At 44.2% G+C, this 25,680-nt stretch overlaps 1 protein-coding gene across 2 annotated transcripts; it reads right to left on the reverse strand.

Moving 5' to 3' along the window:
* Positions 1-176: 176 nt before the first annotated feature.
* Positions 177-25,285, reverse strand: ATP2C2 (ATPase secretory pathway Ca2+ transporting 2). Of its 2 annotated transcripts, none has more exons than XM_075766023.1 (27): positions 24,909-25,285; positions 20,941-21,051; positions 19,408-19,524; positions 17,492-17,581; positions 17,374-17,409; positions 17,220-17,281; positions 15,930-16,038; positions 15,700-15,849; positions 15,537-15,605; positions 14,669-14,744; positions 14,386-14,452; positions 12,997-13,121; positions 10,996-11,093; positions 10,165-10,266; positions 9,276-9,365; positions 7,717-7,818; positions 6,998-7,154; positions 5,407-5,577; positions 4,686-4,783; positions 4,548-4,598; positions 3,878-4,044; positions 3,100-3,168; positions 2,902-3,018; positions 2,090-2,237; positions 1,482-1,577; positions 1,046-1,187; positions 177-348 (listed from the first exon to the last, which is right to left on the reverse strand). In XM_075766023.1, the coding sequence occupies exons 1-27, from the start codon at positions 25,005-25,007 to the stop codon at positions 236-238; spliced, it is 2,832 nt and encodes a 943-aa protein (XP_075622138.1). In that variant the 5' UTR covers positions 25,008-25,285; the 3' UTR covers positions 177-235. The 2 variants fall into 2 exon arrangements, with proteins under 2 accessions (XP_075622138.1, XP_075622139.1); XM_075766024.1 differs by having other exon boundaries at positions 177-418.
* Between the last annotated feature and the right edge of the window lie 395 nt (positions 25,286-25,680).

A 25,680-nucleotide genomic window follows, 5' to 3' on the forward strand; every position in this document is an offset into this window, starting at 1 on the left:
ACAGCATTCTTGACATATAGATCAACATTAAAAAAATATACCTGATCTTGGTTTAAAACAGGAGCCGCTCCGGATTTTTCTGTAGACAGCTCAAACAGCTTAGGTAGAGACTGGCATAAGGACTGTCGGTGCAGATTCACTTGAGTATCTTCAGGAAGGATGTGTGGCATCCGGCGCATTTGAATTATCCAGCATCACAGCTCCGTTCCAAGTATATCTTTAGAGGAAGTTTGCATCAGTTACGACACCCCTTTGTGCACTTCGGTCGGCAGCAGCGTTTTTCACAGAATTTGATGAACTCGGACACAATGAAAACTGAGGAAGCCAGTCCAGTGAGAAACAACAGGTCTGTCGAGAGGAAATGGAGCAGAGGTGAGCGCAGCAGGCAGCTGGCTGTTGTGCTGGGCAGGAATCCCCACTTAAGGGCCTTCCTGCAGCAGGCATTTGTGCTGGCGTAACTCCATAGATGTATGGCCTAGTTATGCTTTTGCTAGCTGTAGAATTAGAGAAATGACTGCGGTAGACAAGGAATACCCATATGGTCATTTGGTGTAGTCTACTTGATGTGTGGTAACTGCTACATTAACTGTTTGGGATCTCTGAACCCTGCTTCTAACAACATGCCTAATGTAGATGCAATACACTGCAGTATATGGTAGAGTTTGCTCTGGCTGATTCAAATGGCAAAATATGCATCGCATTTCAGCTAGGAAACATTTACCCTGCTTTTTCAAAACGGAGTGACTTCATAATGATCCTAGAGATTTACGTAGAGAACTATCATCATGCAGAGCTCATGGAAAAATCTTGGCACATCTGCATTTACATGTATTTATGCGCAGTAAATCAAAATTCAAAACCCAGGCTGGGATAATATCATTAAACGCTACTATTTGTATATAGCTACGTGTATGTATATAGCTAGAGGAGCTGTTTGGTTTCCCCTGGCAGCAATCTGTTGGGAGCTATCATGTAACAATGTGGCAATCTCATCTCCTTTTTAAAGTAGCTTTGAAAAAAAAAAAATATTTATTTTGCAACTTACCTACCACTCTTAAGTTCTCTGTCTGGAAGACTTTTTGTAATGGAGGGACATATATAACAGCCAGCTGTCCCAAAAATGACCCAAGCACAGAATACAAGAACATGCGGTTTCGAAAAAAGCCTATTTCAAAGATCAGCTTTGTCTAGAGAAGGGGAGGAAAAAAAAAAAAAGAGAAGAGAAATGTAACATTTCCCAATCTCCTGTTGGTACTTGAATGTCACACTGTTTCTTTGCATGTAAACCCCATTATTGTTTGAAGTTACATGAATGCTAACTTAGAGCTACATAGTTGAAAGTGTAGTTACAGTTGAACTATGATGGATAACATTGTTTATAAAGATGATAAAAATTGTGCTGCTTTTAAAAAATCCCTTCCTATGCAAAATACTAGTATTCCAATGTTTATGTTAGTGTTTTGCTGACAGAGCGATCTCACCTGAGAGCGGCATGTCAGGGCATTGAAGAGATCAAAAAACACGAAACAAGTAAAAGTCATTGTCGTGGTTCGAGGAGTTATGCCACTTTTTGGATTCTGAAAGCACATGTCAAAATTCAGGGGTTGATTAAGCCTTAAAAAAAATGTGTCAATTCAACAGATGAATTAAATATTCCCTTTAATGACCCCAGTCAATTTTAAGGATACTAAACCAAAGCAATAAATTTAGCTCTAACCATTACAGGTAGCATTAATTTCTCTCTGCTAATTGTTGAGTTTATGGTCTTATCAACTGCGTTCTAAATTCTTAAACTGATTTGGAATTCGAGTAAAGAATATTCTAAATTAAATTACTTAAATTGTTACTATAACAGTTTTAGTTTGTAAAGTAAACTAAAGTAATAGTTTTCCCATTTTAGATAGGAAGCTCCAAACTAGAGGTAACACAGAAAGGCAGAAGCAGAGCTAGGAGCTGACCCTGGTTCCTCAACCCTCTGCCCGCACTGATCCTTCCCCACTGGATGTACTTCAGAACGTCCTTCAGAACTTGCCCTTCACTCTCTTCTCCACCCTGATGAAAACAAGCTGCGACTGCAGATTTTCCTCACCTCCTTCCAGAAGACAAAGAGGGTTCCACTGATGATAATTATAGCTGACATGAAGATTTTCAGGATCAATGATTTGCTGAGTATAGTATCTGTGATACATCGGGGCGGCTGTTTGATAGTATCCCTATCAACAGGTTCAACTCCCAAGCTGCCTCAAAGAGAAGCAGAGTGTTTAGTTAGTGCGGATTGTCCCAAAATAGTACTTATGACAAAACAGGGTGGATCTGGAGGATGAAATTCTTTGAAATGCATGAGCATTCTGGCAGGGTTACACAAGGCCCCATAGTTGTCTGAGACACCTATGCCAAAGGTCTTTTTTGTGTAATGAGCTGCTAAAATGATATATTAGACTACCATGGTGCATCATAGCTGTATCCCATCCCAGGGGGAGAGCTAGCTGTGAGACTGTGGCCAACATCTCTTCCACCTTGTGGAAGTAGTAATCGTAATTAGCAGATGGATGAGGTTCCTAAGTCTTGTGATTTTGGGGCATATACCCCCATATGTACCCATTATTCTCTTCCAGTCAGATTGGCAGGGCTACTAGAGGTGATGCACTCAGGACAACAGACCACTCCTAGTCAAAAAGTGGAATAGTTAAGTGACTCCACCACTAAACAGGAATATGTAAAGCCACAAGTAAACCTGAAGTAAATTCTTTTGGAGGGACCAAGACAGAACAAAAGTACAACTTGTCTTATCTAACCACCAGATGATTGTCACATTGATAAGAAATCCTAACAGCTTGTGTTCCTAGTCAAATTCAGACATATTAAAACCAAGAATATTTTGCTCATTTGACTCTTCCATACCTCTGGGCTGGTGGCCCATCCATGATGATGTTGATCCATAAGATCTGCATAGCATTGAGTGGATTTGGTAGGTTAAGCACTGTTGACAGAGTAATTAGGCTCAAAGCTGAAATGCTCCTGCAAGACACAGAAGAACATTATTCTGCATGGCCTCACCCAAAAGGTGCTTTCACTGGAATAAAGCAAACAGGAACTTACGTGCTCAACTGGAACCGGACAAAATTTTTTATGTTGTAAAATATTCCCTTTCCCTCTTCTATTGCATTCCTGGAAGGGAGAGGAGAGCTTATTAAATAACTAGCACTCACCCTAGTTTACAGTGAGCTCCCTGTGACACTCAAAATACAAGTTATCTTCTCTAGCACTTATTTCAGTTGAAATTCAGACCTCAGCTCAGGAGGAGGTCAATGCAGCTCTCAGTTAAAATGATTTCGTCAGGACTAGCAGATCTGAAAACCCTGCTCATTTCAGGAGGGTTGGGCTAGATGATCTTTAAAGGTCCCTTCCAACCCAAATTATTCTATGATTCATATTGCCAGGTCTTGGTTCCTAAAGCAGGCATGTCACCTATTTATATCCTCTCTCTACTCTCTCTACTCTGTCCGTTGTTATGAACCAAAGGAGCATTGCAAATTTTGTCTTTCCTCTGAGCTTCCTGGATGAGGCAGAGAGCACAAGTTATGATCTACCCAGACTTCTAGGTGCTTTCAAATCCCCGGTTAGCTTCAGCACTGAGAAACCAGGGCTTTTGGATGAAAGGTACCTTTGTCACCACCGCTTGAAAAGTCATTGCTGTGTATGCAACTGAAAATGAGCCAGACCCACACTAGGTATCTCCACTTACTGCCTGTTGACTTACATGTCCTGCGCCTTGTGTTATTCCAGGGCTAGTCACATAACAGACTTGTTGCGATGGATAGCCAGAAAGTATCTGAAGTAAGAAAGTGTCTGAATGTAAGAAAGTCGTTAAACCTACATTACTGTTGAGAAGTCATCATCCACAAGAATCATGTTGGCAGCCTCTTTGCTGACGTCTGTACCAGCTTGTCCCATTGCAATCCCGATATCGGCAGATTTAAGGGCCACAGCATCATTAACACCATCTCCTGTCATTGACACAACAGCACCAGCCCTCTGCAAAGCCTGTGAGGGTGGAGAGATGAGAGACTCTGAAGCCAGGAGAAGATAAGTAAGACCTGTTGGCAGTCCCAGGATTTGGACATAATATTGAAAGAGCAGAAGAGCTATGTGACTTTGAGGGTAAAGTAGTCCCAGCAGCCCACTGAGGACAAAACTCAGACCAAGAATTAAGAGACTGGATTTGCAGGAATATAGAAAATCTCACAGCTCCAGAAGGAGTTAGAAGAGGGGAGTAAAGTCCTCAGAAATCATTCTCTTGATATTATGCTTGCTAAATATCTCAATAGCGTCTATCAAATGACCCAGACCAAAAAAATGACCCAGACCTATTTCTGCAAAAGAAATACTAATGTCTTTGGTGTTAATAGTGCAAATGCTCTAGCTTTTATGGTCCTTTAGTCTGAGCTGATCCTGTCTTGGAAAACCAGGTGATCTAGAGAACTGAGGGGCATCCCTTACATCTTGTTTTTGTGAGGTATACAATGGATCTGAGAGGTTCTTAATACCTTTATGATTTTTAGTTTGTGCTTTGGACTTGTTCGGAAGAAAATGGAAACCTGAAAAACAAAAAAATACAATCTTGTATTAGATAGCTGCTATTGGAAATGGAACAAGGCCTTGTTTTTTGTAATGAAAACCATTACATTTTTGACAGTGGATGATAGCTCTGCCTCTGCCAATTGGTCCAGCTCTTCCCCAGACATGGCTTTCAGCTTCCCATTGCAGAGACCAATATTCTGTCCTGCAAAGAAAAGCCCAAAATAAGATCTGCCCGTCAGCTCTGGAAAAAGCCAACTATTTCCTGACTCAAAAATAGAAGCAGCAATTAAAGATTTTACTGGGAAATATATCTAAACCTGGAGCATCTGCCAGGGCACACAGCTCTCTGGCTCTGAGCTGGGCTGCTCAACCTGTCCTTCCTCAGCTGGAATTACAGAAGTTATACAATACCCAGAACTGGAGCTGATACTAAATCTGTTGCTCCCCTCTCTGCTGCTTGCTCTGTGTATTTCTAATGGAAGAATGCAAAAATAGGAAGCGCAGAGATACTCGCACTCGAAACATTAGTGGAGTCTATAATCCAAGCAATGCCACGTGTCTCATTTAAGGTCCGACGCTGAGATTTTGCTGTTTCTGGCACTAAAATAGTGGACTCAAGTTACTGGAATTTGACCTGTAGTCCATAGCTGCTCTATTGCTGCATTTAATATGATTTGTTTCAATGGAAAAGCAAGAACTCGGTGGCATTTAAAACCTCTATTGCACACACAAAAAAATTGATAAAGTTGATAATTAAGTGACGTAACTTTTGACTGATCTGACAGACATTATACAGACCCACAGGAAAGAAGCTAAGTTCGCTACCTATAGCCACAGCAGTTTCCAAGGCATCACCAGTTATCATCTTTACTGATACACCAGACTCAAAAAGGACTTGAACAGCTTCTCTCACTCCAGCCCTTGGGGGATCAATTATTCCAACCAGACCTAAAAATGTTAGTTTGCCAAGCTCTGGACCTGACGCCAAAGCTAGTACTAGAAACAGAGGGAGAAAAAAAAGAGAAGACAAGACTGTATTATTAATAATGTGTTTCCATACATTAAAATGAACATTTAGAGGAGATCTTAAACTTGGTAGTTTTCCAGCAGAAAAAGTCATTAAACCCAGATCTTTAGTCATTATATTCAGATCTTGTATAGACACAAATATTTGGTCCACTCAAATAATACCAGTTTAACTGAATCAGAACATTTCTGTTTCCCATAGGACTTATTTCTGTCTAATTTAAATCTGTCTACCAAGTCTTGCCTAAACAGAGATCGGTTAAATTGGGACAGTGCAATGTTAGACCAGACACTATTAATCTACTATGTTAAACAATAGCACTCCTGTAAAAACTTAAACTCTTCTTTTTTTTTTTTTTTAGTCTAAAAATATGAAATGTAAATTCAGTTAAACCAGTGAAACTTCCATCGCGTAAAGACTCTGAACATTTTGTTTCTGTTCCTGGTGCCTACCCATATCATTCAATCATTCTTAGATCACTCGAGGATGTTTTGCCAGGGGTTCATGTCAGTGTTGCTTTGATGATTGAATCACAAGCTCGCAGCAGCTGCCTGAGCTAATCGCTTTTCTTCAGAGCAGTAATTTGCCATTCACGATGGCAGATAATCCAGATATTGTAAAGCAAACTCCATACATGAGTTACTAACCACAAGACACAGGGCTGGCGAACGTGTGCATTAACTATACCATCTTCCAGACCTGGCTGCCAGGACTTGTTCTCATCTACTTACATCCTGGGAACACGCACAGCAGACAGTGTCTTGTTATTGTGTGAAAGTTTAAGATGTTTCTGAGAGGGTGGTTCTAGTGATGAAGGAAATGACACGTGTATAAAAACTTCTGGGGGCTGTGCGCTGACATGCACTCAGGATCAAAAGGAGATTGCTAGATTTGGTCCTAATAAAGAATTGAATCAAACTTCAAACAAAAATCTCGGTGCCCAAATCCATGTTTTGAACCCCTTTCAAAGTTGCTTTTTGTTGCTCTTGAAACAGCTTCTCTAAAAGCAAAACTTGGCAGAGCAGCGTTTAGATCAGGTTCAGTGCGAAGGTTTTCAACGCAACGTTCAGACCGTATCCCAGGCAATCGCAACGCTCCATGGAAGAAAAACATTCACCGTTTCCAGTGCTTATTTTCAGCTCCTTTCAATCTCACTAATTAAATCCCAGCAAAAAAAAAAAAAAAAAAAAAAAAAAAAAAAGATTAGTGGAAAGCAAGCAGCCAGCAGACCTAAGACACAGCCCTTGGCAAACTCCGACAAGTATTATGAAGAGATCATGCAAGTGATGCTGAGGATTGAGCCTCTGTCCATCCTGACCGAAACAGAGCAGGAAAGTATTAGGACACGATAACCTGTGAGTTTAAGGGACACAGACAGCAATGACTGACCCCGTAGACCCGAGGAACCCATTCTTTTTTCTTCCTGCTGGTAGAAGGCTTTCTGCTGGGGTGTAAGCGATAAGGAGATGCCACCGCTGTTATACAGAGTACAATATCGAATAACTTCTTCAAATGCTCCTTTCATAAAGTAAATATCTTCCTGATCCTTTAAAGTAAGGAGATAATATACTTTATCAAAAAAAAAAAAAGGACATTTAAAAATGCATAAGGCTTTACATCTTAGATAAAAATAGATCTTTTGTTTGCTCTTTTACCTGTTTTGTAAAAAGCCCAGGTGCATATATTATTTATAGGATGTGATATTTTTGCTCTAGCTGTTTTTCGTGTTCAGAATGGTAATGAAAAGGGTGGTGAGTTTTTAAACCAGAGTACAGTATCAGCCAAAACAAGCTGCTTTCCCCAGCCAGGGAAAAATGGCCAACATTTTCTTACAAACATCGTACCTTTCTTCCCGTGTCAGTTATCTCTGAAAAGCTTTTGTTTTCCTGCTCAAAACACTATATGAAAAAGTATTATCTTCTCCCATTCAAATACAGCTTTACAAGCTAAAATTACACCCAAGTAGGGAATTTTGAGGTTTGTTCCGTTTTTCTCCTGACATAGTTAACTTCTGAAAACATTATTTGCTAAAGAGATACCATGTCATGCCCATTGTTGAGGTGCACAATTAGAAACACGAAACCAGCCAACACCACTGTTTGCTTTACCTGATTTTTCAGTGTGCATTTCACAGCCATCCACTTTTGTTCAGAGCTAAACGGAATTTCCTTCTTTCTTACATAAGTATCTTTTATGTCAGCTAATTCCATCTAAAGTAAGGTAAAACAAAAAGAGCACTGTAATGCTGAATAATGCCAAAGCTTGTCTATATTTTCCATATTGCAGGCATTGACTGTTGACCACGTACTTCCAGGCAATCATATACCACAGAGCTCAAGAGAAAGCATGGGGAGAGTAAACTTAATTTTTCAAACCTGTCTTTTCCTTTCGGTGCCTGATATGGGATAAATTAAACCAGAGTTTGATGCTTGATCTCTAATGACTTTTGCAAGAACTAGGGAGCTGCACTGCTGTCTTGGTGGGGCTCAAGTCCTTTCCCTAAACCTGTGGCTAAGGGATGGGCAGAGCAGGTTTCTTGCAGCTCAAGCTCAGCCTCCCCCACTTTGGTTATTTTCCAGCCACCCGACTTGGAAGAAAAAAGGGAAATTGCAAATAACCGAATGGTCAGTCATGGATATGATTTTAAATTATTTCCTGATGGGTTAAACTCAAAAAGCAATTCACCACAAGACCCTTCAGCTATGAAGTACGACAGTCCAAATCAATACACGCCTGCTTTAGCAGCATGCATGGTGCTCTAGGCACAGCGGCAGTGATCAGAAGTAGCTTCCAGTCGCTCTCCCCCCGGCTCCCACCAAAGCAAAAAATGGGAAAGGAAAAGAAAAAAAACCCACACAAAAAAAAAAGAAGAAGAGACAACCCCTCCTCACATTCTGCTATTGCTTGGCTGCTGAATGGCAGAGCAGAAGGGAGATTTTAATTTAGTATGTCATTGTTTAAAAAAAAAAAAGAAATAAAATCATGGTTTCACTGTTAGAGTTACAAGCTTTAAAAACAGGAGGTAAGAACAGATGTTTGCAGGTGCCTCCTTTCATCAGCACCTTCTGTGCTTTACAACCCACCTGAGGTCTGTGGACCGCAGGCTGCGTAATGCTGATTAGATGATACCTTGAGGTGTTTTACAGCCCTCTGCCTATGGGCACGAATGCAATATTCATCAGAAATTCTTGTTTTACATAGTTGTGACTAGAAAAAAAGTAACAAGCTGGCAGATGACCCAAATTGATGATGACCCTCTGCCAAGCTTTCTCATGTGGCCTGTTCTTGCTTATTTCTTCACTCTCTTGTCTTCCTCCTGAACTCTTAATTGGCATGTGTAGAAGATATAAAAAGGCAGTCCAGACTGGGCCCAAAAGAAATCCATTAAACAGTGTAATTGCAGAATTAACTGAGCAAAACAATTATTGCTGGTAGCACAGAAGCTCAGGGAAGGTGTTTGTCCATGACAAGAGGTTTACATGGGAGAGGTGTACATCTGTGACCTTGGGGAGAAGAGACAAGGAAAGACTAAAACCGTTCTGGCGACTTTAAAGAAATCTAATCACTGCTGTCAGACCTAACAATTCCAGCTCTTTTTTATTCTCTCTCTTTTTTTTTTTTTTTTTTTTTTAAATTTCTGGAAAAATTTAGATCTTGACAATCTTACCTTCATGGCAAGGGCAATGAGAGCTCCTTCTGTGGGCTGTCCCATCACACTATTTTTCCTGATAATGGCATTATTGACTACACAGCCAGCCTGAAGAAAGAGACATATATACATGGTTTATTTCTTCATAGCTTTTTTATGTCTTTAAATGAAATAATGAGAGATTGGAGAATGAAAGCAGCCACATCCCAAAAGATGTGCTATTCCCTGTAACAGCATCTCTTGAAATCAGTTCTTGTGCTTTCTAAACTGACTTAATCCATAGGATACATTGACATTTTGGTAAAATGTTATGTTTTGGATAAACTAACATCAAGCAAAACATGATATATATCTAACAGGCTTGATAAATTATGAAAATGAAAACCTAGTCTCCCCTACTATTGCTTTTAATGTGCAGTATGGATAAAATAAGAGCTAACTTCCATTTGAGATTCCAACTCAGATAATGTCACTCCACTTTAGTCTGCAGTTGAATGTGCAAGATTTTATTTAGTACTAACACAAAACCCAGAGACCATCATAGTACATTTATAAATTGACTGTGTAGCTAGCTAAAGTCTAGAACCTGTCCACATAAAAAACCTGAATACGGTAACATTACTCAGTCTCTCCTCTGCCAGAATTGTATTTTTATCCAAAATGTCATTGGCAATTTAAGCCAATGACTCTGGTCTCTCCCTACATACATTGTGGTTGCTACCTTTCACCCATAAGCTTCAGGAATTATATCACAATTACTCAGAGCCTTTCCCTGAGAATGCTCTAGCAAGACAGTTTGTTTTAGAGTTACAAAAGTGGCTTTTTTTCCCCACTCATTACCCAAAATGATCCATGCAAATGAAAATTTAACATAAATAGGACAAGCTGGTTCATAATTTATACTTACCTCCACTAGTTTCCCAACTGAGATGTTGGAAAATTCTTTAAGAATTTCCTTTGATGGCAGAAGACAAACATTTCCTTCTCCATTGTAGCCCACCCCACTGACCTGAGGAAGGGAGAGGCAGAAAAAGCAAATTTCCCAGTGCCAGGCAGGACTATACCACATCTGTGCACGTTAGGGTGCACTTGAGCAAATTTCTGATCTTGAAGACATGCTGGGATTATTCCTTCTAGCTCAAAGCAATACTTACAGGAAAGGCTGCAGATAATGAAAGTATAATATTACAACAACTGTACAGCAACAAAAAGAACCAGCTTGTCTTATACAGAACTTGTTTGCCATGAGTTCAGAAGTCTCTTGCAGCTCAGAGGGACATCCAGCCCTTTGGTAGCAGTGGGTTCACTGGTTTTACCCTACTGATGACTGGTCTGTGTCTCCAATGCCTTACATTTTGCACATCTGCATTTTTCATCCACTTTGCACGCAGGTAAGTGAACCAAGCGGAAAGATCAGGTCACTCGTATAATAAATATTCCTACAGAAGATGGGCCCACCAGGGTCAGTGGCAGGTTTCAGTATTTACGACAGAGAACAGCAGATGATGTCAATGAACATCTTTCTTAGTGCATCTGAGCAGCTTTTGTACACTCAGCCCCACCTCTGCTTGCCTCCGGCTCCGCAAAAGTCCCTTCTCTTTAATGGAACCGTAGATGTGCAAGAAACTGCTTGTTTTGGGACTGACTCAGCAACCCTGATTTTAGCCTAATTGAACTAAAAGCAAATTTGCTCCGCTGAGATCAAACAGGAAAGTCTGTATTACCACCTTGGCCATACCTCTGCCTGGAACCCATCCGAGGTCACGAGCCGAGTCACCGTCATCTCGTTGGCTGTCAGGGTGCCTGTCTTATCTGAGCAGATGACATTGCAGCAACCTGATGCAGGAAAGTTTTTAATCAGAACTAATAAATAATGCAACTGAACAATGCGATTCAGGGTTCCAGAAGAGGGAGAATGTGTTTCCTTAATGTTACTCAAACTGCACCAGTGAGAAAAAGGAGAAAATACCAAGAAACGGATGAGTCTCCTAACAGGGTGTTGTAAGGAAAGGATTTGAATGAACGTCAGGGTATCGAGCACATAATTTGGATGTGAGATGTGGTAGGAGACATCTGAGGAGGGCCACATTGTCTAGAGCGTCATATGGTGGGCGGTCAGAGAAGGCACTGATCTCCAGGGGGCTGATCGATGTTTCTGAGCTGCAATATCACACATCAGCAGAACAGCTGTTATATTCCGAAAAGATGTATTAAATTCCCACTCTGCCACATGCTTCCTCAGATGGGTCATTTAACCCTTGCTTCTCTAAATCAGGAAGAACAGCCCTTCCCTGTCTCCCCAAGGGATTGTGAGGGTAGGTGTGTTAAAGACTGCTACAAAAATACTTAAAAATCCTCAGCTAAAAGCAGGAGCTGCCCCACTCGTGCTCTGCTCTGTGACAACACTGCTTCAGCAGAGCACCTTTCTTCCAGGGCCCATTTGCACCACAATACAGCAAAGGAGTGAATTAACAGAGTCACCATATTCAACCTAGTTTCTACTCCCCAAAAGAGGAAAAATGGCTTTAATGCAAAAAAGAATCAGAGTCCACCTCCCTTCCAAGTCTGAATATCCTCCCTGGCTCTGGAGATGACCACAGAGCTTGGGCACAGACCCCACGAGTGTGATGACCGCCAGGTAAGAGCCCAGAGGGAATAAAGCAGATTGGACTGCAATTAAATTAATTACAGTTTTGAAAGATTAGCCCAGAGCAAAGCTATCACCTCCAATATTTCATTTGTAGTTATTTACAATAAAAGAATCAGATAGAAGAGGAGGATTATTTTTCTCCCTTTCAGAAGTTTAACAATTAATGTGTAGGAAAGCACAGCTTTTGCCGTGCTTAGGCTGTCTTGCAGAGTACCCGGGCTTCTGGCAGTTACGCCTGTTTGGGCACAGCCCTACCAGAACAAAATTCTTCATGAGATAAGGCCGTTTCAGATGTCCTGGGACAGGGCAGATACAATAAAATAAGGGTGATAAGATTCCTTAACTGCAGAATAAACAAGGGCAGTTCAAACAATAGCAGCATTTCCAACAGCTGAAGGATCCGCCTGTGCAGCAGATATTTGCAACGGGCCAGGCTTGGCATTTAGTGTGCTTTTTAACGAGCAGTACTAAAAGCACAACATGTCTTCTCCTCCGTATAATGGCCATACTGAGTAAGGTCAGGGTAGCAAAGCCTGGAATACAGTGACCTGGGGATAGGGGGAGGTGGAAGAATAATTTCATTACAGTTCGTTTTGCCCGGCAGCTCTGCGGATGGGCTGCACGCCTCCTCAAGGTCCTCTCTGTCCCTGTTTCCGTAACTCTGGATATATGGGAGATGGCCACACAAGCTGCGGAAGGGCAAATGGTTTTGTTTATGCCACCAGGCTTGACTTGAGAGGCTGCAAGGCTTTGTAGCTCGACACTGAAGAAGTGGACAGGATGGACCTGGAGGATGATCCCACGGAATGCGGAGGAACGAGAAACCAAGCCTTTCTGCTCCCCATGGGCCAACGCCATGGGTTGGGTTGCACTGTTCCTAACGCCTGTCAGTGTTAATATCACCAAAATCAGGGGAAAGGGTGAGAAACACAGGGTACAAAAGGCATTTAAGTCTGAGTGGGTTACTCTGGCCCAGAAAGCATATTCCAAATTTATTTTTTTTAATCAGACCAAGGCTCGCTTGGCCAGCCTGTTGCTATTCAGTTCAGATTCTGAAGCCTGGCAGATGACCAAACTGTGTGGCCTTACCTAAGGTTTCCACTATGGGCAGCTTCTTCACAATCACCCTTTTCTTGGCCATCCGGAGAACGCCCAGCACCAGCGTTACGGTGACCACGATGGGAAGTCCCTCTGGGATGGCAGCCACGGCCAGGCTGGGGACAGCCAAGAGAAAACAGCTTCAGCACAGGGGTCAAGCTATAAGTACAGACCAAAACATGCCAAAGGGACAATTCCATGGGGTGAGTTTTCCTGCTTATACGTGCGTATCTGAGTGGGAGCGTGCGGTGCTAGGCACTGGGACTCCTGGCACACCGTAAATACAAAAGCAGTGTATGTATCCAACCCTTCAATCTTTTTCTGGGTGATTTTGACAGAGCAATTACTTTTCTTCTTTACATTGCCAAAGAGCATTAATTTCTGGCTAATTAGGGATTTAGGGGTTGGATTTAATTTCATTTATTTAACTTGCTAAGGATGGAAGTTGAATATTCCTTGGCATCATGGCTCACACATTATCTACTGGCTCCTGGCCATACATAGCCCCTCATCTCCTCTCTTACATGTGGGTACAAGCTATGGTGGGACAAAATCAGCTCCCCAGATGCCCCCATGCTTCACACACTGAATTGGAGCAACATCAAAACCTGCAACACCTGACATGCCAGAAAAATACAGGCACGATCCATATCTGTCCCTTAGTTATTCCTTGGGTAACTCTGAAGATTTCTAGGTATGTGCAAAAAGAAATCAAGGAGGGCTTTCGAAACCATAGGCTACTCTCCAAAACTCAGGCTTAACCACTTTTCTTTGCCACTGCATCCCCCCCAGGAGACAGGAAGGTGGGCACCGAGTCAGTCTGGCTTCTCTGTTACCTCCTCATCTCTTTTTTTTTTTTTTATTTCCATAAAAAAACTTTTTTTTTTTTTTTTTTTTTAAGAATTGATTTTAGAGCCATGACAACACCAAACAACAGGTTTTATGGGTACTACTAAAAAACACATGGTTTATTATGTTTGATTAAGAGGTTGTACATGCTTTTATGCTGCATAAAATGCACATTCCTATCTTTAGATGTAAATCCAGTAGGAACAACAAAGACTAATATTTGCTGTTGCTACACTCCCACTAAATTCATAGTACAGCTAGGAAAGGACATTCACAGCAGGATGAGGCAGAAAAGCCAGTGAAGATTTCCAAAATACTGATTTTCAAAATTAAATAAGCCCTCAAACTTGTTTTTTTCTACTAAACTCTGTTGTGAAGCTTACTTAATTTCACCACTGCAAGGTCAATATGTATTTCTGAAGGGTCTTATTCAAGTTCTCTCTTTTGTGAAATGTCCATTGTTTCGAATAGGGAATTCCCTGGGACACGTTTCATTAGAAATCAAAGAGAAAGGTGCTCTCCAGTCCTCACCTAACTCCAATTGTGAACATGCTGAGGAGGTGCTTCCCTTGTAACCAGCCAATGAGCATTATTAAACCTGGTGGGGGAAAAACATCCAATTAAAACCCAAAAAATTCATAAATCTGCAACCTGCTTTAGCTGTTGTTGGAGAATGGAGTATGCAATAAGGCCCCTCAAAACTCTCCTTCCAAGGCGTCTCTGCTTGAACCCCCAAAGTCCCAGTAACCCACATCGACGAGCGCTTTTGAAGAAAGCAGCCCTGGAGCACAGAGGGCTCCAGCGTTCAACTCACCGATTATGCCAAAGGAGAAAAGAGTCAGTTGCTTCCCCAGTCTGTCCATGCTTTTCTGGAGAGGTGTTTTGGGAGTCTGGAAACATTAGAGAACAGCTGGTTTTCTTTGCTCGTTATGTGAGATAAGAAGATAACAACCAGCCCAGGACTGACCCGCACAGTCCTGGTTGTCATTGCTGTGGTCCCTACAGCCACCCGATGTACCCCAGCGCTTGCCCACCCCAACGGCGTCCGCTGGGCACAGACTGTCCCGCGGGGAGAGAGTCTCTGCCTCAGTGCACTCATGACAGGCAAAAACTGGGAGCAGAGAATTAGGTTTGTTTACAGCTGGGGAGCCAAGGTGGAGACAGACTACAGGCTAAATCTGGAAAGGACCTTAGCGATCGAGTCCAGGACTGGACAACGATAAAAAGTCTGGATCCCTGTCCCAGAGGCTTTGCACACACATTATTCACAAGTGTCTACTTCTGCTTTGCTGTGCTTTCTTGCATTAACAGAACAAGAATTAACTAGTTTCCAGACCCTCATCTGCGTTAGCTCAAACCTCCAACCCATAAAATTTTGGCATGTATAGAAGTAAAATGTTATATACACAGTGGAAAGGTGGGGAGGAGGGAGAAGAAACCATGATGTTTAGGTGACTACCAAGCTAGACACAAGCTGAGCAGCATAACTCTGGATTTAGAAGCCTAAATCCTCCTTATAACCTTCTTTTTTAGATACAGCACTTTGGTGTCCCTCAGTCACACAGCCATCTCGTAGCAGAATCGGAAGTGAACCCAGCGCACTAACTCTCGGAATTGTTCCTCCGTACAAACTTTCATTCGGAACATCCACCATGTCCAGAGAGAAACACAGACTTCTTTACCTCTTCAGCTTGCATCATTTTGAACACCTCTCCGAACTGTGAATTTTCACCCGTCCCAATAACTACGCCCTGAAAAGAAGGAAAAAAGAGAGCGGGAGATGAAAAAACCCCTAGAGATTCTTTAACTATTGTCAAGGAACAGATCAGGGCTGACAGGACTCACTTTTCCCTTCCCGTATCGCACCAGGGTCCCCATGAAAACAACATTGCTCAGCGTGGTTATGTCTCCGGCTTCTAGTAATACACCGTCAGTCTTGTTGCAAGGCTCAGCTTCTCCAGTAAAACTGGATTCATCCACCAGCAGGTCTGTAACCTAATTAAAAATACACATTTCTGGCGCTGTTAAGACAAGGAATGTCCAAAATAGGCTCTTGTACGTATAGCTGTATTTACCTCTATCAGCCTGAGGTCTGCAGGAACCCTGTCGCCAACAGACAGATATATGATATCTCCAGGCACAAGCTCTCGCGCAAGAAGGTGCTGCAGTTTTCCTTCCCTTAGGCTACATGAGACATGGAAAAAGAAAAAAGGAAGCCAGGCTCTGAGGTTTTTATTCCTTCTGCAGTCTTGGGAATGTGACTGGCAAGAAATCAAGAGCCCTGCCCCAAAGAGCTTCCAGTGTAAATAAGAACATAAAATCTTCATAAGGATGAGGAGAGATGATCATGTTCAGTTTGGGCTCAGTTTTAATTCATAATCAGATGGGCAGGTTATGGAAGATTTACATTTCAGCAATAAGTGACTTAAACAGTACTCATACAGTAGATCGGAGTGACAAGAAGGTGCGCTTTCCCTTGGCTCATGCTTTAAGTAATGACATGAAAATTCTCTAACCTAAAAAAGAAGCTTTCTAAAGCTAGAATTACCACTGGCATTTCACTGTTATATTAAAGTACAGCCTTTGAAGCGGTTGGATGCTTATGGTGTCATATCATAAATAAAGAGCAAACAGTGGTGCTTGTAAGATCCAAACCTGGGTGAACTTTGGACCAGAAGAAAACCCCACATTGGTTTTGCAGTGCAAAGGTTCTCTGAGCCTCACAGCTTATTTATGTTGGCCGTGACAAAACTGATTTGCAAAGACATAAATAGGAAAAATGTTTTCTGTAATCTAAAGCACTGATACCAAACATCAAAGCAGTCAGGGAAGCGGTATCTGATACACCCTACAATTGCTCCACAGGCAATGGGGCCGATCTGCACCAAAACGCCTGGTTGGTGTGCCCGTGCCCGGCTCGGACATACAGCAATGGGCAGGCATGGGCGAGGAAACCCAGCCCATGTGCACCTCTGCTCATAAGCCATTTTGTGCCGATTGACCAGGGGCAAAACTACGCTAAAGCCAAAAAAAAAAAAATGCAAGTGAGGTTTTTCCTGCATGGGGAGTCAGCAACTCACAAAAGGCTGCAGGGACCCTTATGCAGGGTGTGGAGCAGGACACTTCTGGGACCCTCCTGTCTCTCAGCATTTATTCAATTCCTCTGGGGGCCCACTTTACAAGTTAGAGTTATTTTATCCCCTTTCCCTGTGCCTTAGAGCCACACCCACACATGGTGCCACCCCTCCAGACACCAGGTTCTCATTGTGCGCACGACAACCTGAAGTCATTTTCTTCACCCTCTTACGGGCTCTGCCCTCATAGCCCAAACCCTGCTAAAACCCACCGAACCAGGCGTGCCTCACCAGTTGCACTCGGGGGGCACCAGCTTGTTAAGTTCTTCCAGAGATTTTTCCGAGCGATATTCCTTTTAAACAAGAAAGGAGAAGAAAGCCAAGTTACATGAGTGGGCTTGCTCGTGACAGCCCCGGCCGTAGAGCTGAGCTCCGACTGACGTACCTGGATGAAGGCCACGGTGACCACGATGAGCACTGCCTGCGAACAAAGAGACGTTACAGGCGCGGGCACACCAGCTTCAGAGCGCGAAGGGTTGGGTTGCAGGAGAGGTACCACCTACCATGGCGATGCTCGCGGCGTCCTCGTATTCTTTCGTGATGATGCTTACTAAAGCGGAAGCCAGCAACAGGAGAATGAGGGGATTTTTGAACTGAAAGAATAAAACCAAAATGCAATATAAAATTAAATATGGAGTTGGTGAAGCTGCGCTGGCCTCAGATCTCATCAGTAAGGGTTAGACACGCGGTTTTGCTGCAGGGACCGTCCTTGCTCACGACAGCAGCATCGCTCTGCCCGGACAGAGAGGGTGCAGCAGCTGTGGTGGGGCTGATGCCGGATCCTTCCCCCTGTGCAGGACACAGAAGGCATCAGGGACCAGCAGGACAAGGCTCACACCGAAGGACACAAGTTTCCTCTCTTTTCCCCTGCTTGCACAGGCAGCACTCACCTTTGCAGGCATACAGCACAGGGCTGACTGAAAGCTCTTTGGAGGCACAACAGGTACAAACAAAAACTTTATTGTCTTTTTAGAATTTGAAACCAGAAATCCTCTTTTTTTTTTTTTTAATTAAAGGGGGGAAAAAAAAGAAAAAAAAGAAATCTGCTAAACTCTGCTCTGTACCCAGGGCTGTGGGAGTCAGGTCCTCACTTTTTGTGCTTTTAATCACAGATTTTAGGGACCTTTCTCCTACCTGAGAAAGTTACAGCTCTATTTAGCTCATGTGGGAATTGATGTAAGGGAATTAAGTCAGGCAAAACCAAGACTGCCTGTTTCGGGTAGCAGATGTGTGGCGATACGCGGTAGGAAAGCCAAGGTTTAAATGTATTCCTTGCTGAAGCCAAAAGTGAAAGTCCCTTCATTTCTCTTTAGAAAGACTGGGCCGAAGGGGATGTTCTACAAAAATAGCAACTGGAAGAAGCCACGTCAAGCATCTGCTGCGGGACTGTGCTCAAATGCAGAGCTGTGAATGGTGGGGGACTAGGAGCAGCTCTTCCAGAGAGAAGGAGAGGTTGTAGAAGGCTCAGAGATGCACTAAAGAGTTCGTTTGGTGTCCCCGTAGGAGAAAAAGCTTCTTAAGGATGAGCAGAAAAAAAAAGCACCATCTCACTTTTTATTAAGACTAAAAGAATCCTTGAAGAGATGATTACAAAGTGCTTGAAGAATATTGATCACATAGGAAAAAAGGGATAACCCCCGAAATAAAAATAAAGTCTTTCAAAGCAACTAAAAATCTTCATGCTTCAGCTAAGCAAGAAGAAAATCAGTCAAATTGCTGGTTGAAAGGAAACAAACAAAGACCCTTCTTGTTTGGTTAAAAGCTCTAAAAGAGAGGTGAAAGGTGCATTAAATACTGATGAGAACCAGTTAATAAAAGCAAAACTCAAGGATAACTCAGCTGCGGACAAACAAGATTGCAAATACCACCTTCTGCCTGGCTTTGTGGGGCAGCTGGTTTGGAATCATGGATCTTCCCACCCTGCGGCACCGTGTATGAACGTGTCCGGCACCGGTGCGCGGCTGAGAGAGATGCTACTATTCACCGGAACTCTACAACTGCCCCTGCTGCTGCTGGAGGTTTAGGGCTTTCCTTCCCCAGGGTAACCGAAATCAGAGCGGCTTTTGGCTACTACCAGTTTTCCTCAAACCTGTCATGATTTTATCACTTGCCTTAAAAGGAATAAATACGCTCCAGAAAGCGGGTCACTGACCTACAGTTTTTGATTTGTGGGCTGCGTGGAGATAAAGAAGGTTTATTTTTATTTTAAGATGTTATCTTCACATTAAATGACCCTGCGTCTGAATCTCACAAGGGCTTTCCTGGGGCAAGAGGCAGTTTTTGTATCCGAGGCACGGCCTCTTCCAAGGCTGAATCCGTGGAAGCAGAAATCCTGAATATTTCAACACAGAGACACACTCAGGCCAACCCAGCCAGGAGTTTTCACCAGAAAATGAGAATCTGTACAGAAAATCCTTACCTGGTCTAGATATTTCTTCCATATCGGCTCTGTATTCTCCACTGAAAATTCGTTCCAGCCATGTTTTAACCTGCGCTGTACCACAGAGACCTCAGAGAGTCCAGTTTGTAAATCAACCTAGAGGGAAATTTGAGAAAAAACCCAACAAAACAAATAATCAAAACATTACATGCTGTAGAACAGTAAGAGAAAACTGCTTAAGGCAAAGTTAGTTATGTTAAAAAAACTGAGTCGACTGGGCCACATGTTCATGGTTCAGTTTTTTAGAAGTCTTTTTTTTTTAAAAAAAAAGTTACTGGGCAAAGTCCATTGCTTTGCTCCATATCCAGCACAGTGCCTCACAAAAAAATAAAGCTATCCACTGTTTTTCTGTTTAAGCATTTATATTTGTTAAACTATAAAACTTTACTAGCAACAGAAACCCATAAAGTAAGCACAAGTTAATTTAAACAAAACCAAAACAAACCAAACAAACCCCCAACTATTTCCACACATGAGAAACCTGATAATAGATGACAAATTAGAAATTTATAATGGATAGACATAGAAAGAATCGATTTTTGGTTTCACTGTAGATTTAAGGAAAAAAAATAAAAATACCCTGACAAAATTCAAAGAGAACAAATGGAAAAGAAATAAGATACATTTTGCCTGGATTAAGAAAAACAAGAAAGTCAGACACCAAAATATCACTGAGCACTATACCCTTCCCCGGTCACGGGGACACAACCTTTCTAAATTTCCATCTATTTTCCGTACAGGGGGTTAAGGGTGAGTTTCTTTTCCCAAGGGCAAACTCCAGCGCAGAGCGAGTAATGGGAGTTCCCTTCCTGAGCCCCGGCATCCCTCCGGCCCCAGCCGTGCCGCGGCTGCGGGGCCGAGCAGCTGGTCCTGCCACCCCCTGCGTCCTGCCGGGGCCGACCTCCCCGCACCGCGCGGGCAACCGGGTCTCAGCACCCGGGCTGAATCGGGTGATGGCTACAGCTTCGCTCTTGGCTTGGGGTAAGGACGGCGAGGTGAATTTATATCTAAAGATTTGGGCTGCGAGTAAGGCTTTGAGGAGTCATCTAGGATAATAAAACCATATGATGAGTTTTGGCTCTGGAAGGAAATTCGTTACGATAAGCAGGGGGGAAAAGGGCTGTATGTATTTACACACCATTTTCCAAGGAGCTGCCGATAATTGGAGCGGCTGAGCTGTGCAGCCTGTGCCCGGGGCTCCGCTGCCAGCCCTGGCAGAGCACTGCGAGCGCTTCGTTTGCCAGGCTGGACAATTGAACGCTTTCACCTGCGGCTCACAGAGCCACTCGCCTCAGTGAAATCCTTCCCCGGGACAAAGCAAAGCCCAAATGCCCAGCGCTGAGCCCAGAGCACAGCCAACGCGAGGATTCGTCCCACGTAAAGGCAGAGGGACTGGGCACCCCAGGAGTTTGCGTGTGAAACCAAAGACCAGTTTTGCTGCTCAGTCTCTTCCCAGAGTCAGATTACACGGACTGCGTTGCTAGGTTCACAAAGCCCTGTAAACCCCCTTACTTTTAAAGCTTTTGCCAAGTCTTCTTTATGGCATTTACATGCGTCTTTCGGGGGCAGAACTGTCACCTCCTTCTCCTGCTCAATTATTTTCAGCTCACACTCCTCATGGGCCTGAGTAAACGAGATAAAGCAATCGTTAGGTGAGAGCACAGTTCACAAAAGCATTTTAGCATCTTTGCTTCATTCCTTAACCCCATTCCCTTCCCTCACCTTGCCAGCTGTGTGACTTCACAGTTAGCTAAAACACTTCCTAAATCCCAGCGCTTTATAACGTCCAGTAATTAATCCTTATTACAGCCTCAAAGCCAGGCACACGTTCTTGCGGTGGAAAGAAAGGTTATTAGGAGCCAGATTACCAAAAAGACAAACACACGCTACCGCCGCGGCCAGGAAGAATTCAGGGCTCTGCTGTTCGCAGGTGTCCTGCCCGAGATGAGCATTTTTCCATGCCAACGTCTCACAGCCCACCGCACGCTCAGTGCTCAGGGCAAGGAAACCCTATTTTCCCTCGTTAAAGACATAACGAATGAACAGCAAACATGAGCTAGAGAAATAGGGGCTCAGCACCCCGACCGACCTCTCTTCCCTTTCAAGATCCCTCACCTCCTTTTCCAAAACGCTCTTTCCAGAGCGGCAGCATCCCCTGAAATCTCAGCCAGGCACACGACGGAGGTGGCGTGACCGCTACCGCAGGGTAAGTACAGCAAGGGAGAAACCTCACCCTTCCCAAAGGACGGGAACATCCATTCCCATTTGCTTTCATTCATAAAGCACAAGAGCTTTAGGTGTTCATTAAGCAAGGGATGGTGGTGCTCAGCCCTCGGCAGACCTCAGCCCCGCAGCGCAGGAAGAATTCGGCACGGGCTTCTGGCTACCAGCACCCCTGCGTGTTTGCTGGGGGAAACATTCAGGTCCGGCTCACCTGAGCAAGGCTTTGGAGGACTTCAGAGAAGCCTGAAGTGGTATTTGGAGAATTAGCCTTTCTATGAATATTCAGGAGGTTTCTAGGAACATCCAGTGTTTTGCAGTCTAAAGCCTGAGACAAATGCAGAAAAATCTCCTTGGCTGTTCGCTCGTGCAAACGCAGCCCTGCAAGTTTCTCGCTCCCCCATCACACATCTAAAGCAGAATTATAGCCCGCGTACCTGAAATGAAGCCTCTGGTCTCCCTGCTTGCAGATATAAACCTCACAATAGACACTTTGTTCAAAAAGTCAAACATTTTCCAGCAAAGCTGCTTTAAAACTATTCCCTGGATTTTAAGTTGCCCCAGGAGTACCGGAGGGCTGACTCAGGCTGGGTGGGCTCATTGCCCCCAGCTGCACATCCCCCTCCCCTCACCCCCACTGCTCTCTTCATTCTGCTCAAACCTGGCTTCTTCTTTTCTTTTTCTTAATTAAAAATAAATAAATAAAATCCTCCAGCTCCCCTTAGTCTAAAGCAAAGCCCCTTGAGCTGAAAACCAGCATTGCCATCCCTGCAGAAAAACCCCTACCACTGCAGCTCCACAGCCATCCCAGTCAAGGAGCCTCCCCACCCACTCAAACCAGTCCCACCCAGGCCCAAAACCCCCTCCAAACCCACATGTTTAAGGTAACTTCCTATATAAGGTGTCCTGGGAGGGAGGTGCTGCAGCCCTCAGCCCAAAAACCTGTGGGAGCTGGAGGGGGGAGTTAACTCCTTGCCTGCTGGAAGCTTTTCAGATGTGAGGGACCCGGCTTGGCACCTTTAAGGGGCTGAAAACACACGTGTGTGCAAGTGAAATCTGTGTCGCTGCTGTGCGGAGGTTATCCCATGCTCTTCCTTTTTTCACCCAGAAGGAAAGCTGCGCTGTTTAGTTTATTTTGAGGGCACGTAAGAAAATAGATACCTGCGTGGTAATAAGACTATTCCGGTAAGGATGCTCTGCATAGCCAGGAGGATACGCAGCCCCCTGGGAAATCTGCCCTTGACTGTCTCATTGGGTGCCACAGGGGTCACCCTGGTACATGGTCAAAGGGAAAAAGAGATGTGACCCACACCGTGCACAGGGGTTTTTCACTTTCAAACATGCGTACGCACACAGGTACATGTGCTTATGCATGTATACACACACATGGGTGCTCAGAAGAAAAAACCTTTGGATGTTCTTGAGATTTGTGCAGGAAACACACGGTTTTCATAAACCGTAAATCGGCACCACAAAAATTCCCCGTGATTCTGAACGTGCCACTGCAGAAAGAGTTGAAGCTGTATACGGCAGAGGCTAGACACAGGCTGTGCTTGTGCTCTGATGTGAAAGCTAACTGTTCTGGCCTCTCCAGATAAGACCATGGCCAGAGCCTGTGAGCCGGCCATCACCTTGCAGCTACCAGCGCCTGGGCTTCCCCTTCACAACCCACAATTCATGCATTTCTCCTGGCCTGAGTCCCATCGGCTCACCTGGATGCACACCTTTAAGGCCCAGGACAACCATTTGACCAAAATACTGTAAGATTGAAAGTGCTCTGCAACTATTTTCAAATAAAGAAGTAAAATACCATCCTTAGAGGAAATGTGAGTTATTTACCAGCCTAAACCATAACCTGAGAATACGTTCTTGATTTACCAAGTTCCTGTTGTCATTTTGCATCGCTGACTATTTCCTACGCCTGTGCCAACACCTGTCCTGTTATAAACGTGTCACACTGCACGGACTGGAGCTAAAATTCAAGAAGGGTTTATATTTGGAAGTAAGTATGTATCTTTATTTATTTTGGCGCAACAGAAATGGTACCGCCAAAGAACAAGCCAGACTAATTGCTGGTGGCCTCCTGCTTACGTACGATCAGAAATCTCAGCTTCCCATCAAAGCAAGATTACGGTCACTTTCTGTGACCCAACAAGATCTTCCTTTCCTGGGATTTTGAGCTATGTTTAAGTAGTGTAGAGCAGCATCGCACAACGCACTGCTCAATGTCTTCTTTTCTTCTCCCTGTGGCACTGACCAACCCCCAGACTGGAAAGACGAGACTCAAAAGAGAGCAGAGGATTAGCTGAAATACCATCTGAGAAAAGTCCTCAGTCAGTCACAGAAAAGAACATTAATATCTTGGAAGTGAGTGGATGGTGCTTGTTGGGACGGAACTAAGGGCTAAGCCTGCATGCGGAGGGAATTCCATAAATCAGGTTTATGTGGGAGGGTGCCCAACCAATCTGTTGTGTGGGAGAAAAAAGTGGGGCTTGAGCAATGGAAATCCTTGTGCTGAGCAAACATGACAATAAAATAACCCTGGACCTGAAGGTTTTGTGGTGAAAAACCAAGGAGAACAGCAAATGGGACACCTAAACCACCACTGGCCACTCTTTGGTCCATCTGTGCCAAGGAGAGGTAGTGAAGGGAGGAGGGAAAAAAATCAATGTTCATACAGCAGCACTTTTCAAGCATTATTTTGAAGTGGACTACGCAGGTCTGAGCTAAAGCTCTTCTCGGCCATTGGTTACCAGTAACAACAGAACGGACAGGCGAGGGGTCACAGCCCATCCGCCCGCGACCGGCACGGGTGGCAGGGGGTACCCTGGGGATGGCGTTAGCATCGCTCTGCATTTACCCTTCTGCTGAGACAGCGTTTGGATTTTGTGCAAGCACTCCAGAAAGCCTCACACAGCGCCCATGGACCTCACGGCAGCCGCTCTGCTTTGAGTTTTGTTAATTTTGAAACTCCTGAGTGCAGAGAACAGTGTTCCTGGCCAGGACTTTGGCCTGAGCTATACGTTCTGGGAGTATTGCATAGAAATGAGTATCCCCATCTCACCTCGCTGCCTGGTAAACATCATTAATCTCGTCCCCTGTTGTACAGGGAACGTCTCGATGCAGAGAGAGGAGAGCACAGCAGCAGCAGCAGCAATTTCAAGTTACGGGTGGGACAAAGCAGACAAAGTAGACAAATTTAACCCCAACTACACAAACTATTTCAGCAGGTCCAGGCAAGAGGCATAGGCAATCCTCACCTCCTCTTCCGGCTCGCCGCTTCCAAGGGGCTGATATTTCTGCACGAAGCGGAAAACCGACCTTTTCTGGAAGAGTTTGGCGAAACCTCCTTCTACCATCTTCGCTGCGCAGCGGTGGGAAGGGCCCCGGGGGCCACGGGGACGGTGCCGCTCGCTGCCGGCGGCGCTGGCTCGAATTCCCCTGCAAGCACGGGACTATGGTTACCGGCGGGGAGAGGCAGCGTTTACCTGCCGCCAAGTCACGCCTTCGGCCGCAGGTGCCGGCGGGAGGCTGCGCACCCTTCCAGCAGCGACGCGGGCTGCTTCGCCCATAAAACCTTGCCAGGGAAAGCCTGTCCGTGTTTAAGACCGTGGTTGATACGGGAGTGAGGTGGCTCTATGTGCGTGCACGGCCGGCACCCGAAGAGCAGGTTGAGGTCTTGCAGGTCTATGTTTTCCTCCGCCCTCTGAAAAATTGTTGCGGGAGGAGCGTCGGCGGGTGCCACATCTCGGGCAGGCAGATAGGGAGGTTGTTTTGCCGAGGCTGCTGCGTGCAGAGGCAAGACAGGTTACACACACTGCAGAGCCTGTTTGTAAACTTCCCGGCTGGGGAAATCCTCCCTGAAAAATGCTTCGGTCAGCGTAACACCAGTATTTATAAGTATTTACATCAGGGAGAAGGCATAAATAGGTGATGTGTGAATTTGTGATGCTCATTTACTAAAGACCAGAGTCTTTTATTCACTAGAGGAGAGCGCTTTCACGGTGGATCTCAACATACGGCTAAAGTTAA

This window comes from Balearica regulorum, chromosome 13 (genome assembly GCF_011004875.1).
Source record: "Balearica regulorum gibbericeps isolate bBalReg1 chromosome 13, bBalReg1.pri, whole genome shotgun sequence".
Lineage (NCBI taxonomy): Eukaryota > Metazoa > Chordata > Aves > Gruiformes > Gruidae > Balearica > Balearica regulorum.

Coding starts and splice junctions, on each gene's coding strand:
- ATP2C2 (XM_075766024.1), bottom strand. CDS start 25,007: ATGGTAGAAGGAGGTTTCGCCAAACTCTTCCAGAAAAGGTCGGTTTTC. Junction 17,410..17,491: donor ACGCCGCGAGCATCGCCATG/GTAGGTGGTACC, acceptor CTTTGTTCGCAG/GCAGTGCTCATCGTGGTCAC. Junction 13,122..14,385: donor ATGTTCACAATTGGAGTTAG/GTGAGGACTGGA, acceptor GGCTGTCCCCAG/CCTGGCCGTGGCTGCCATCC.